Source organism: Rattus norvegicus, chromosome 14, assembly GCF_036323735.1.
Source record: "Rattus norvegicus strain BN/NHsdMcwi chromosome 14, GRCr8, whole genome shotgun sequence".
Taxonomy (NCBI): domain Eukaryota; kingdom Metazoa; phylum Chordata; class Mammalia; order Rodentia; family Muridae; genus Rattus; species Rattus norvegicus.
Genome location: NC_086032.1, coordinates 95515913 through 95530075, shown reverse-complemented (window position 1 = coordinate 95530075; position 14163 = coordinate 95515913). Strand labels below are relative to the sequence as shown.

Genomic DNA, 14163 nt, shown 5'->3' with positions numbered 1-14163 from the left:
TTCCTTCCTTCATCCTTCATTTTCAATCTTTTTGGCAGTTTAGCTCAGACAAGGAACTTGTATAACCATCAATAGCTGGAAAACTTTTGAAGCTGTTGTGGGTCACCAAAGGTATTTGTGAGGTAATAAATCCTACTAGGAATTGCTAGGACTTTAGTTTGTCCCGAGCCACTAAATGCATCTGGGAAGTTTGTCTTTGCTATTGTAGAAGAAACACTGTTTAACACTGAGATATATTGTCACTAACCCAGGGGCAAAATTTTCTCCTTATCACCTGGGAAAACATTGTGTTCCTCCCCTTTTGGGGGCATACACTCCACACTTGGCTAGTTCTATATGGCACAGTAAGGTTTCCTTGTGGTAGACTATAAGAGAATTATACTTTCTTCACCATTTATGGCAAAAATGAATTCACGTCTCTATATGTATGTAACCTTTGGAGCTCCCAAGGACTGAGGAAATTGGTCACAAACTCAAGAATAAACTAGACCTCCCCAGAGGAAGCAGAGTAAAATAAAAAGAAAGGAATAAAACTTGAGAAAGGAGTGCATCATGCCCCTAGCTTAGGGAATGTTGAAGAAAATATGAGCAGATTCCAGAGTTCAGGAGGGAGGACTAGGGTAGGCCTTCAGTCACCATCCTTTATTTAGTTTATAGTTCTTCTGGGTTAGCCAGACTTCAGATACTGAAGCAGGTTGAGTAGTGCCCCAAATTTTCACATCTATTTAAAACTGCAGAATGGGATTCTATTTGGAAATGGGATTATAAAGATCTGATTACTTACAGATGTTGACATACATCTACCTGGACTTTGGATGGGCTCTAAGTCCAGTGGTTGAGACCTCTTTTTTTTTTTATATGTACTCATGGGACTCAACTTGATGCTTTTGTATGTGTTCCTGATGTGGAGAAACTAAGACAAGCTAAGTAGCGTAGCCGTGCCTTCAGTTCTTTGTGGTGAGGATATTTAAAACCTGATGTCTTAGTATTTTCCAGCCCAGTGACTGGCATCTTTGTGTGAAGATAGAGGGACACCTGGGAAATAGAGACAGGGGAAAAGTCAGCTAATCGAGAAGTATGGTCTCAGTGATGCTGATACAAGCTAAGGAGAGCTGGGGACACCAAAGGCTGAGAGGCAAGCAGTGGACCTTCCAAGAGCCTTTAAAGCCAGTGCCCCTAGAACACTCTGAGGTTGGACTGCTGACCTCCAGAATGCTGACATTCGGAATTACAAGGAGACAGATTTCATAGTGAGGAGACACCAAATCCGTAAGGCTTTTTCATGGCCTTGTCGGGAAACAACTACACACAAGCAATATACAGTTAACAGCAATGAGAAGCCACAGCAACTGGGACACACACACAATCCTGTTCTTGGACTACTAACACTCATAATTTAACACTTATATTCTGTGCAAAGCATCAAGACTGGAAAATGGGCAGAGACCAGCATACATGGCCACAGTAGCTGTAGAGGACTGAGTGGTCCCAACTTTCCAGGTTGCGACTGAGACATCTTCTTAGATGGTACAATCATACAAAGAGCATTTTGTAGTTCGGATCACCAGGGAGGGGGCTGTTGCTTTCCAGCATGCCCCCGAGTATCATACCAAGCAGGCCTCATCCTATGCCACATCTCTCATAACGAGTTGGTCTCGTCGTGTTATATATACATGCACTTGTATCTCTGTTAGAGATGAGCGAGGTGAGTTCAACATATCCTGCTACATGCTAGGAGCAACTGCCACAATGCGCAGGGTCTGCACATGCTAAGAACTGCTCCAGACCGAACAGCCATTTCCTCTGCTTCTGTGGTCCCTTGCACATCCTTCAACATCTTACCCAACCATCTAAAGGGGATGGGAACAAAGATCAGGCTTTACCACAAATTCCTTAAATTCAACCATGTGAAAATGTACAGTCAGAGAATAAGCCAAACTTTCCAAGTTTGGTGCCAAAATAGGATGCAGGGCTGAGACTGTGAGGGAGAAAATTGAAGATGAAAGTTTGAGTCCTTAAGAGGCCTATGGAGAGTTAAATACTTGATATGTTGCTCTGTGCTCATCCTCAGCCCTGTGGGTGGAGGGATCCCACAGCCCCCCTCTGGCTCAGGAATATGGCTGTGATTGAGGACACTGAGGGAGCCCAACCAGTGGCCTCTTTAGACATGCACACTAGGCTTGATGCTGGTCCTTATCTTGTACACATGTCCATACCATTGCCATCTCCTTAATCTTACTTCTTCTGGTCCCACTCTGTTTTGCTGACCTTACTATTAAATCCTAACCAGAATGCCTCAGAAATTCCTTCAGTGTTCACCAACAACAACTCCAAAGAATCAAAGACAACATCCAGCATTGTTGTGTACCACTCATTGAGAAAACTATTCATGTGAGGTGGTTAGATTTTCAACATTAAGTATGTGACCATTGGTTTAGTGCTCAAACAAAACAATTGAATGTAATCTAAAATAAGGAAAACTACATATCCTGTATGCAAACACGCATTTATATCATCTCAGCGAACCCACATACCCAGAATGGAGAAACTAATGGCTCTTCTTCCCTTCTCTTAGATCACCCTTGCTGCTTTTCTTAGCATTCTTACCAATGATCACTGTCACCCCTGGAAGACTAGGGCAGAATACAGCAAATCAAAGTACTTTGTATTATCTGGAAACATTCATCCTGCTTCTGAAACCTGCTATTGGCTCTTTGGGTACTCCAGGGGGCAGACCTTCCAATGTGCTTACCTTTGCAATCTGCACACACCAGTTGAGTAGGTACTGGGAGCCAATGTTGTCCTTATGTTCTCGGACATAGTCCAGGAGGCAACCATAGGGCATGAGTTGTGTAATGAGCTGGACAGTGGAGGTCAGACAGATGCCCAGGAGGCGGCATACATGAGGGTTGTCCACACTGGCCATCACGTAGGCTTCCTACAAGGTAAGGACAACACATGTGTCACAATTGTTTCTTGGCTGATGGGAGAGGCACACGGATCCCTTTTTGTGTAAAATGAAATGTTTTTTTGAGTTACAAAGTCTGTACTCTGTTTACAAGTGTCAGGTTATGCAAGGCTATTAAAGGCCAATACACTGTGGGAGGTGGACTCTTTTGGGGGTGTTGCTTGTTAAGAGGAAAAGAGTCAAATGGAATTTGTCATTGGCAAAAACTTTGATGAAAAGAAAAGTCATCTGAATCACCATGATAATTTAAGAGTTTAGGAGATGCTACTGTCTTCCTTGAGAAGATCTTCCTCCTTACATTTCAAGGCTAATGACGGCATTACGGTTTTACGGGATCCAAGTTTGGATCTCAGTATGTCCTCGACAGTGGACGGCATGCTCACTGCTGATGAAGTGAGCATGGGTCATCGGTACTGTAAAGACCTTGTTTTGCAGGAGAGATCTCTGAGTCAGCGAGTGTCCTAGAGGAAGGCTCTCCCTTCCTAAGAGGAAAGACTTGGTCCAGACTGAACTGTGAACAGTGGCAAGAGATTTTAGGCAAGAAACCATCACCCAAAACTTTGGCGAAAATCAACTGGAGAAGCATGTTCTATGTACCAGTTCCTGGCCCTGAAATGGATATTCATCCATCTGAGACACTCACATATACTTACATGCTTAAACACACACACACACACACACACACACACACACACACACACACACACACACCACACACACTCACGTACACACTCACACTGAAACACCCACACATTCCCCCACGTACTCACACACATATGCTGCAGTGTAGAAATCTGTTTTGCGTTTTCTTTCCATTGCTTGGCCTAAATTTAAACTGGAAAGTATATGGGAAAATTATTAGGCCGTGGGATTGCCAGAAAAGCACAGATCACATCTCTCCTCTGGGTCTGGGAAGCTGTACAATCATAACAGCAAAGAAATCCTTTGGCTCTGCCTAATTTCTCGAGATGTGTTTGAGATTCGGGCACATATTGGATTCATTTTAGAGGGGGAGAGAAACATCTGCAAACTGGAGTGGTTTTGAGAAGCTTAACTGCCATAGGCTGATGATGCCTGGGACAGGAACAGAGCAGGGGGTGTGGGTGTCAGGCCACACAGAGCCTGGAACCCTGCCAGTTGGTCCTACTAAAATATGATAGACAAACAGAACTGGGCTGTCACTTCCTGCCTACACCCAGCACAATGGGAGTGTTGTATAGTCTTGTGCAAAAGTTGAAGTGAGCTTTGTTCTCCCCTGTTTATTTTGGAAGTTGGGAAGGTGCATTGTGACCCGCATCAAATATGCTTGGTATCCCACAACAATCTTTGAACCAGCTGCAAGGAGGCAGCACTCATAAGGGAGACCCTGATGGCTTCTGTCCCAATCTCATTGGAGGCTGGTTTGTCCTCGTGGCTTCCGTGGCCTTGAAAGGCCACTCCTTGTCACTATTGCTAATAGGAGACTTGAGTCCTTCCTTGCTGTCTTACTCATCTCTAGATTCGTTGTGCTACGAATTGGGGCAAAGGGTTCCAAGAGATGCTACATTGTTGAGAGTCTTAAAGTCATAAATCTTGAAAAGGAATGGTAGGAGGGCCTGTGAGATGGTTTGCCATGTGATAGGGCTAGTTATGGAAGGCTGAGTGCTCAGGTATGATGCCTGGAGCCTACAGCCTACACAGGGATGTAAGGAGAGAACCAACTGCATGACGTCATCCTCTGATCTCCACATGTGTGCTGTGGAATATTCATCTTCAGGCATTCTCTTGTATGTACAGATGTATATGAGCTCGTGAGTGCGCTCTCTCTCTCTCTCTCTCTCTCTTGCACACACACACACACACACACACCTTCAAGAAAAATGAAAGGGTAGGGACCCATGAAATTTAAACATCCTTACCAGTTAATTAAGTGACTAAATTCCACGACAGGAGAGCTAGACCACAGAGAGTGGGGTCACTGAAACCATTTACAAGTACACACTAGTATTTAAGAAGCACGCTAACTGTGGCCATGTTGATTGATGTGCTACTTAGTGCCCTGTTGAAACTGGCCTTAGAATCACAGGCTTTGCTTCATTCAGCAGAAAACAATTCCTCCGTGCTCCTGCCCTCACTGAGCCTTCCGGCCACAGTACATAGCCCTGTGTTGAAGGATGGACTGAATGTATGGCAGACCCAGCCTCGTGGTAAGCAACCCAGAAGGTCGTCATCTGTTAGCTGCTGCAGTCACAACAGCTGACACACAAGGAGAAGACCAGAGGTGACAGGAATGAAAATTCAGAGGGGAGGGCAGGGGAAACATGAGCAATGGGACAAAGAGAAAAACGGGAGCCTTCAGATGAGGGGTGTACTTGGCTTTTATGGCTTTACTCTTTTATCCCCCAAGGTCCCCAAAAGCAGATCTCCAGCTTCTTTTCTGGAGAAGAGTTTTCATTCAGAATATTTCCAAACTATCTTCATGTTATTACCTTGTAGACAGTCCTCAAATCAACATTGTTGGGTGTAATTTATTAGTGCACCCAGAGTGAATTAAAACATGAAATAAGGGAGCAAGATTGACTATACGATTTTCTTTTTAACCAATATAAGTGCGAGACTGTAAGTTAAATGTCTTCACAGACCCCTGGCTACTCGTCCTTGGTTATGTTAATAAGACTTGGCATTGGTTTGTAAACTCTAAAATGAAAGATAATTTTGCTTGACAAGTGTATTGCCAGCATGCATGATTTTCTGTGACATTGCATTCATAAATCATCTCTCATTAGCTATGTGCAATGTGGAGGTCCCCTGAGCATTCTCTGCCTTTCTTCAACTTTCCATTTTACGATAGGTATAGTTTTCGACATCTTATTGGAAGCCCAGGCAGATACTGAAGTGGGCTCTATCTAGTTCCAAGATGGTCCCTTTTTATTACCTTCTTTGTAGCGGGGTTCGGCCTTATCATGGGCTAAGGAAATTAGAAAAATAAAGGGAAATTCAGTAAAATTCAAAGTAAAAAGATGTTCTTGTAGAACATCCTAAATGTACCAGAAAGTACCAATCAGCACCACGGAGGAGGTGATATTTAAATTAGTTGGGAGAGGCTTAGAAGGTGAGCTAATGTTTTAGTAGGCTTTATCCTGTCGATGTCTGGCATTTTTTATAAACGCCATCACAAGGACGGCTAATAGAGCAAAGCAAAGTGAATGGCCATTTCGGATTTCATGACTCCCTCAGACGCCAGTCATAGAAATCAGAATGACTTTCATTATGCCCTCACCCCCTCATGTGTAAAACCTGTGCTCTGGGTGTCTCCTGCGGTCACTATGGTAACCGTGGTAACCACTGGTCCTGGGAGGAGTATGTTTACTATGGGCTTTGATTCTTGGGGGTTCAGGGGTACAGTAAGTCTTGGAGAGAACAGTGCTTTCTATATCAAGAAGGATGAAAAGAGATCAAAACTGATAGTTTATGATGTAATGATGGAAAAAGCTCAGAACAGAGCATTGTGATACAGGAGGTAGAATCGGTGGTTTCTGAGATGAGGGGTGCACTTGACGTTTATGACTTTACTCTTCCCTCCCCCAAGGTCCCCCAAAGCAGATATCCAGCTTCTTTTCTGGAGCATAGTTATCATTCAGAATACTTCTAAACTGTTACGTTATTACCTTATAAACAGTGCTCAAACCCACATTATTTGGTGTAATTCATTAGTGCATCCAGAATGAATTAAGACACAAACTAAGGAAGCAAGACTGACTATAGGAAACCGTGGTTAGCAAGACATAAAAGGAAACTCACATCAAGGATTTCCTTGTTGGCTTTGGGAGATGTGGCTTCTCTTAACTCCTTGATGGCCACAGGGATTTTCACTTTCTCGCCTTCTGGGATCCAGAGACCCTGAGATTAAGAAGAGGGCTGACATTAACCTGAAATCATCATGTCAGCAGCATGTTGCCTTGTGAGCCCGATAAATTTTATTAATGACCCCAATCCTCAAGGGCTCTGCATTACAAAGCCAACAGTTCTCAGATTCTTTTTATCTCAGAGGTTCTGAGATATCCAGCACTGAGAATCTGAATAATTTTTTGGATCAAAACAAACAAATACCATTTCATATCAGAGGAGCCTCTCTTTTACAGCAAACGGAGATTATCACAGAAAACCACAACTGGGCAAAATGCAGAGATCAACTGGGAATCTTTCAGAGGAGGTGCCAGGAATACTGCTAAGAGCCAAAATACCAGAAAGTCTTCTGTGAAATGATTTTTCCTAGAAATGGCTGCGTTAAGTTGAGAACATTGCAATATCAATGGGCATGCTAAGACAGAAGGGGGAAATTTCATGAGATCTTACCCTAGGGGGTAAAAATATTATAGGTAACTAATGACTGCAGAGAGGAGGAGAATTAACTTCTCCCAGAGATGAGCTCCCTTATTGGTTGTCCAATGCGGAGAAATAAGCCCTGAAACCCCACACATACAAAAAAGAAAAATGGACACTACAGGTTGTATTTATATATTTGCGCAGATATACATATATACCTGTTTCATAGTCATAATGAAAAAGGAGTTATTAACTTAAGAGTGGGAGTCATGGGGAAGGTGGAGGAAGGGTACCTGGGAGGGGAAAAGGAAGAGGAAGAAATGGGTGAAGAGAAAGTGATGTAATTGCATTCCAATTATTTAAAACATTCATATAAAACTCCCCAGGGTTTTAATGTCCCACACCTATAATCGCAGCCCTTGAGACATCGTTGAAAGATGACTGAGTTTAAAATCATAGTACATATGTACATAGTACATAGTAAGAGCCTTTATGTTTTTTGGTCAAAGAATAAGGACCAAAAAACCCAAAATATGTACGCTTGAGCTGGTGCAATGGTTTGGATGAGAACTGTCCTCTATGGCCTTGGATATTCAATACTTGGCGCCTAGTTGGTGGCCCTGTTTGGAGAAGTGGAGGTTCTGTTGCTTGAGATTAAAATTTCCACGCTATTTTCATTCATTCTTACTGCTTCGTGCTTGCATTTGCAGATGGGAGTTCTCATTATCCTGTTCCTGCTACTGGGCCTGTGGCCTGATGTCGTGCCTTCCCACCATTACAGACTCTAACCCTCTGAAATTGTAAGCTAAAATAAAGTCCACTGCAAGTTGCCTTGGTCATGGTGTTTTATTACAGTATAGAGAAGTAACCAATATAGCTAGTTACAAATGAGGCGTGGATCATTCAGAGTTTGATCTGGAATCAGGCTTTATGAGAAATGGGTCTAGAAAAGAAGATTGAAATGCTCATTCCATGATTTTGTATATATCTTTACTGGATGGATACACTCCCAAGTTTATGCCTCTATCATGCTCTATGAGAATGCTTTTGATTTCACAGTGATAACAAAATTAAATTCAATAGCCTTGGGGAACACGAGTTCCTACATAAACCAGGCAGATGTTGATAAAAATCAAATTACTAAGGAATCTGATTTACCCACAGAGGGCCGGAGAGTACAGCAAATACTGGTTCCCAGAAGCCTAGTCCAGACCTGTCTCCAGGAGGTTACCTTATACACTGTGCCAAATGCTCCTGAACCCAGAACTTTGATCTTTTTGAATTCTGTTTCCTTTAATATCCTCAAGTGGGCTTGGTTCGGAGCTTCTCCGCTGGGTGTGAGAGGTTCCACGAGCTGTGAAGAAGGGAGCAGACCAGAGATGCTAGCACCATATCCCACAATATGCTACACGCATAGTAGATTTATTCAGTGCAAGAGTGGGCCATGCTGTGATCAAAGGAGCAATGTGTTCAAAAGGATCAATGGATTTTCTTTTGTAATATACATTACTTAGTATGTACTTAGTACATAAGTGATACACACTAGAAACACAGATCCTCTGCTACAGGTGTTTACCACAACATCTACACTTGAGGACTGCATTTTCCATTTCTGTTTTCACCGTCAATCAGTTTTACTTGAAGTACGGTGGCAAGAAAGATGTTATAGCACAACCATTTGGGTCACGTCTGGAGCTCATAATACCTCCATGCTTATGGAGGGTAAAGGCTTCATAATGCTGTGCCAGACAAAGGCGCTGTGCTAAGGACTATGAAACCTAAGACCCATGCCATAGAGATGTCACAAAGGAGCAGTCACAATAAGATTTCAATCCCTCTGTGATTATTTTCCTAGGTACACAACCACGTGCTACACTCGGGCAGGCCTCCATTAAGCTTTCTATTTCGAAAGGCTGCCTAAAACACGTATGCTTTGCTGAATGGAGAGTTCCAAATAGAACATATTGTGTATAATTGGACATTTTTGATTCTTCCACCCTAACTTCTAATTATTAATGACAATTATGTACATGTTATAGTTTGGGCAAGTGTCTTCGAAAGACCTATGTGCTAAAAATGAACCATGAATTAGGAAGTAGTGTGGCCGTTATGAGGTTGGGACTACAAGGAGGCTTTGAGGTGACTGGGGTCAAGGTCTAGTCTTTCCTCACTAGCTTCATCTTCCTGTCATGGGGTGATTAATGCGCTCCACCACGCGCTCCTGACCAAAGCCCAAAGCAACGTTGTTAACGGCGAACCTCTTATTACTATGAGTCAAACGAACCTTTCTTCTTCAAACACAGATTATCAAGGGTATTTGTTATAGTGCTGGAAAGCTATGGCAATGTCTAATATATAAAATTCTACATTACAAATTCTCAAGGGAGGGTCTTTTCTCATGGACAGCAGTTGATGGTAACGAGGATGTTTTTGATCCAGAGGCAACCAGGCCTCGCTGCTCACCTCTCTCTCTTGAAGCAGGCGGCGTAGTGTACGTTTTCGGACAATGTGACGCCTTCGCATGAAGAGGCCGATCCCAAGGGCCACCACTACTATGAAGAGGAGGCCACCCACAATCCCAGTGGCGATGGATGGGATCTTTGGCCTGGAATGAGAGACAAAAGAAGGTAATATGGGTATTCCATACACTTCCTGCACCTTTTGAAACAGTGATAACATTTAAAATCATCTTAGAAATTGATATAAGGGTGGTTCATATAGGGGAATTGACTGGCGGCTAAGTTCCTAGGCAAGTTTTCCAATATTTATAGTGGTCTCTGCCTGAAGTCGCTCTCCTTTTCTGCACTTAAGAAAATTGAGGTCTCAACTGAACTCCTCTCGTTATTACAATTATTTTTATAGTCATTTGATGAAGAAAATATTAAGCTAAAATTCAAAAAACAGTCCAAGACATAACACCACTTTTTAATGTTTTATTTTTTTGAGAATTTCATACACGAACACTATTTTTATCAGTAATACTCCTCCTGTTTCCTGCCAACTCCCCTCATGCCCCAAGTTGCAAATATATAAACAAACGTGTCCGTTTAGTATTGCCTATATGTGTATGTGTTCACGGCTGATCACCTGAAATTGGATAACCAACCAGGGGCTTGTCTCTGGAAAAAATTGATTCTCCCCCCTCCGAGCAGACATTACTTGTCTGTTGCTTTTTACATAGGGGTGGGGTGTTTTGAGATTTCCAGTGCTGCCACTGTGTGGGTGATGTTTAGACATCTGTGAATTTCTTTCACACATAGAAGACACCAAGAGTAGACATCCTGGTCTTTTGGCTCTTATGTTCTTTCTACCCTCTCTTCCACGATGTTACCTGAACCTTAGGTGTGGGGCACTTTAATATAAGTAAATCCTGCTTTTCATATGAACTTGCATCTTGTGCTTTCTAGGAGGACATAAATCATTGGGTATTTTCCTGTAGCCATGTTGGGAGACCTTCCAGGCACATTGAGACCTCTGATGGGGTCTTCTATTTTTAATGGGACCCCTATGTGAATGAATGAGCTCAATGGAAGGAAAACCTGATAAGCTTTAGATATAAAAAGCATCATCATTGTGGTGATTGTTGCCCCAATGTAGCCTCAAACCTCAGGAATCTGTTAACTTTGCTGTTTCACCAAGGTCAAGTCTAATTTTGGGAAGATGAGAAATCAGAAGTCAAGCCTTCAACCTCACTAAGTACTATCTGAATTAAAATTACTAATTCTGATTTTGGAATGAAGGATTATTTTTTTCAATTCTTTTATGATGGTGTGGTACCAGGTTAAAAGCTGTTATCCTCAAGAACCCACCTCCATTTGAATTTCTGTTAAATTTATTCTTCTTTTCAGGAGAACATGTTAATGGATAGCAAAAATTTGGTGTCAGCATTATTTACATACCGATAAGGTACCAAAGTCCCTGTCTTAATAGAATCAACTGTACATCCTGAAATGGTGGTTCACAACATTTCCTTCTTAAGGAGTACAAGTCACCTCCTGAGCTATAGAACAACTCCTTATTAATAAAATTAATGAGTTTTCACCAGCAAAAGTGCTCATTGGAATATATGAGGAATGATTTGTTTCAGAGCACATATTGAGAAGCCACAGTAGCAAAGGTAGGTGGGTTAGAAAAGAACACCGTTAATAAAGAAATGACTGCAAAGAATGGTCACTGACTGTTTTAAAGGTGGGGATTGTAGAGTAAACCATTTAAGAAAGTCCTGGAGCCTGCCTAGGAAGACAGTGGAGACTAGGTAGTGTCTTTGGAGACTCAGAGAGGAGACAGGATTAAGAAGGGTTCCAGGTCTGAGACAAGGCTTTACTTTATTTTACTATTTCAGTTGACAGCAGAAGGGATCAGTCACCATAGCATGAAGTTAAGGAAGGGAGGTAAGGGGAGGGATAGTTGTAGACATGTCCATGACTGGGGTACAAGCCCGAGCATCAGGCAGGCATTTTGTAGACAATCTCAATTCTGCACTAGATGCTGCTTGCTGACACCTCTGTTGCATGAAGGCTCTGAACGGAAATTCATCCATAATTTAATGTTCCTCTGGGCAGCATTTCAATCAATAGTTGGAACTGATCAGAAACAAAATGATGAGGGAAATTCATTGACTTTGCTGGGCAATGTGTTTCAAGAAGAAAGAAAAGAGAAAATGCCCCCAAGACAGACCTTTTCATTTGACAAAAAAAAGCCCTTCACACCATGTTTGTGACATGACCCCTGGGCTACTGGGAGGGAAAAGAGGAGACTTTAAGTAGTGCTGAGCCTTAAGTTAAGCATCTGTACTTGTAGAAACAGATACATAGCTAGAATGGGCTGGACCATAGTGTTAACTTCTTGTGATGCTAGCACAGCACTGTCTACCACACATGCTGTCCGCTGACCAACACAATGGACATAGGGCAAGAGGGTGGACCTGAGACCTGTGGCTTTCCCAGAGGATTTGGAAGAAACTGGAAGGCAAGGGTTAAATCAGAGATGCCTCTGGTCTAGATCCAAAAGGTCTATGAGATCCAAAGTCATTGAACATACCCTTCTGGTTGTTGACATCCTTTAAGGCCTGGCCCAGCACATCTGTAGAAAAAAAAACCCACAGCTTTTTTCATTCTTCTGCATTGGCATTTGTTTGATAATTTTCCACAGTAAGTCATAAAGCAATTGTGGTAAATTACTCTTATATAGCTGTAACCATGGTGATTTCAAAACTGGGTAGTTACAAATGTATTTTCTATACATTAACTCAATTAAATAAAACTATAGATTTATTTGTTTAGTCAGAAACTAATTTTGGAGTGACAGGCATCATATAGCCTTCAATAAATCAGCCAGGTCATTACTGAAAGGTAACACTGTATCTAGTTTCCATACAGCTGACACCAAATGTCAGGATGGACAGGAGAGCAGCTATGCCAAAGACCGCATTTGGAGCCACACCCTAAATAAAGGCTGTTTCTACTACTGGGGACAGGAATTGGTTCTCATCTCTACCCTCTGTTTTTCTTGGATTTTGAAGGCTTAGTTCTCTGATTTTTTCCTTGCTCTCAGATAAAGCCATCTGCAATGGTTTTGGTCCTTCGTTCATAAACCAAATTTGCTGGTATTGCGTCTATAAGCAGTGGGATGTACAGAAGGCCTTCTAGGTACACAAATAGATCATCAAAGAAATCTAGGAAGCATTCTCTAATGTCAGTTAGACTCTCCTTCAAATACAGTGTCTGGTGGTTAGTTTATTGTTGAGTGTGAAACACCAGGAGCCCATGCCTGCTGAGAGGATTGACAGTTTGACAAGCTGCTGAAAGTGACACTGGACAATTGCCATTAATTGTCAACAGGAAGCTGGGATCAGTGAGCTCAGAGGGAAAGATGAACCAGTTCACATGAAACAGGATGACCAACAGGGACAGTGGCAGCACAGATGATGCATAGGGAAGGGTTGGGGCACCACAAGAGTAAGAAACCCCCAGGAAAGCTTACAGTGCTTCCCTTGCCTTTGGACTCTTGATGTCGAACCAAGGAGCTTGTATCGGTTACTTCTGTCATATTCTGTCCCTCACTCAACTCCTTTTATTGTAAGAAATTTATAATTATAATTGTAGTGACAGATTCACGGAGGCATGCAACTAAAATGGGCAAATTCTTGTGGGACCTTGTTTAATTTCACAGGACAAGAATTGTCAAGAAATGTTCCTTTTTTGCTTAATGTAAAAATCAGGTTCAATTTAAGGACGACCATGCCTCCAGTATCCTTACATATGCTGAGGTGATCATATCTGTGGCTCTTGGAGCTATGTAGGTTCCTTATGCTATAGTCTGGCTTCTAACAGGGCTGGCTCATAAATTGTGAGGATTGCTGAGTCCTATAAAACATTTCCTTCACCATGAAAATAGGAAAACACTACTTTCCCAAAACTTAGAGGGCAGTGTGTTAGATGACATATACATTTACAAATATTTAAGTGGGGAAACGTGTCTTCATTTCCAGTTGTCCTAATCAACGTTTCACATCCACCCAATAATCCATTTTGGTCAAAAACTTTCTGTGTAATTCATTACTTTGAGATAAGTACAGACAGTAATAGTAAGACTGTATCAAAGTATATGTGTCTCATCTGATTTAAAAGAATTTGAGAATTATGAAAAATCAGACTAAACACACACACAATTTAAATGTACATTATGAACAAATTCTGTCTTTTTGTGCTTGAAAACTATTTCTTAGTCAAGGTAAGAAAGCATATTGATAATTCTTCCTGCCCAGTGACTTTTGGGGTCTCCCTTAAAGCCAACAGTGCATTTACATGTAAATACATAGATAGACACTTATTTGCAAAATAGAGAAGAGGGGAGATGTTGATTCACTGTATACAGCTCAGGCAGTTACA

General features: G+C 42.0%; 1 protein-coding gene across 2 annotated transcripts in view; it reads right to left on the bottom strand.

Annotated features, from left to right (window-relative positions):
- Egfr (epidermal growth factor receptor) overlaps positions 1-14163 on the bottom strand; it is a 172733-nt gene that overhangs the window by 21283 nt on the left and 137287 nt on the right. The window contains exons 16-20 of one of the 2 annotated variants that reach the window (NM_031507.2): positions 12314-12355; positions 9737-9878; positions 8505-8627; positions 6749-6847; positions 2753-2938 (exon numbers count right to left, since the gene is read on the bottom strand). In NM_031507.2, the coding sequence (NP_113695.2) occupies positions 2753-2938; positions 6749-6847; positions 8505-8627; positions 9737-9878; positions 12314-12355 (592 nt within the window). The remainder of the gene's footprint in view (positions 1-2752; positions 2939-6748; positions 6848-8504; positions 8628-9736; positions 9879-12313; positions 12356-14163) is intronic. The other variant, NM_001393707.1, reaches the window with a different exon arrangement.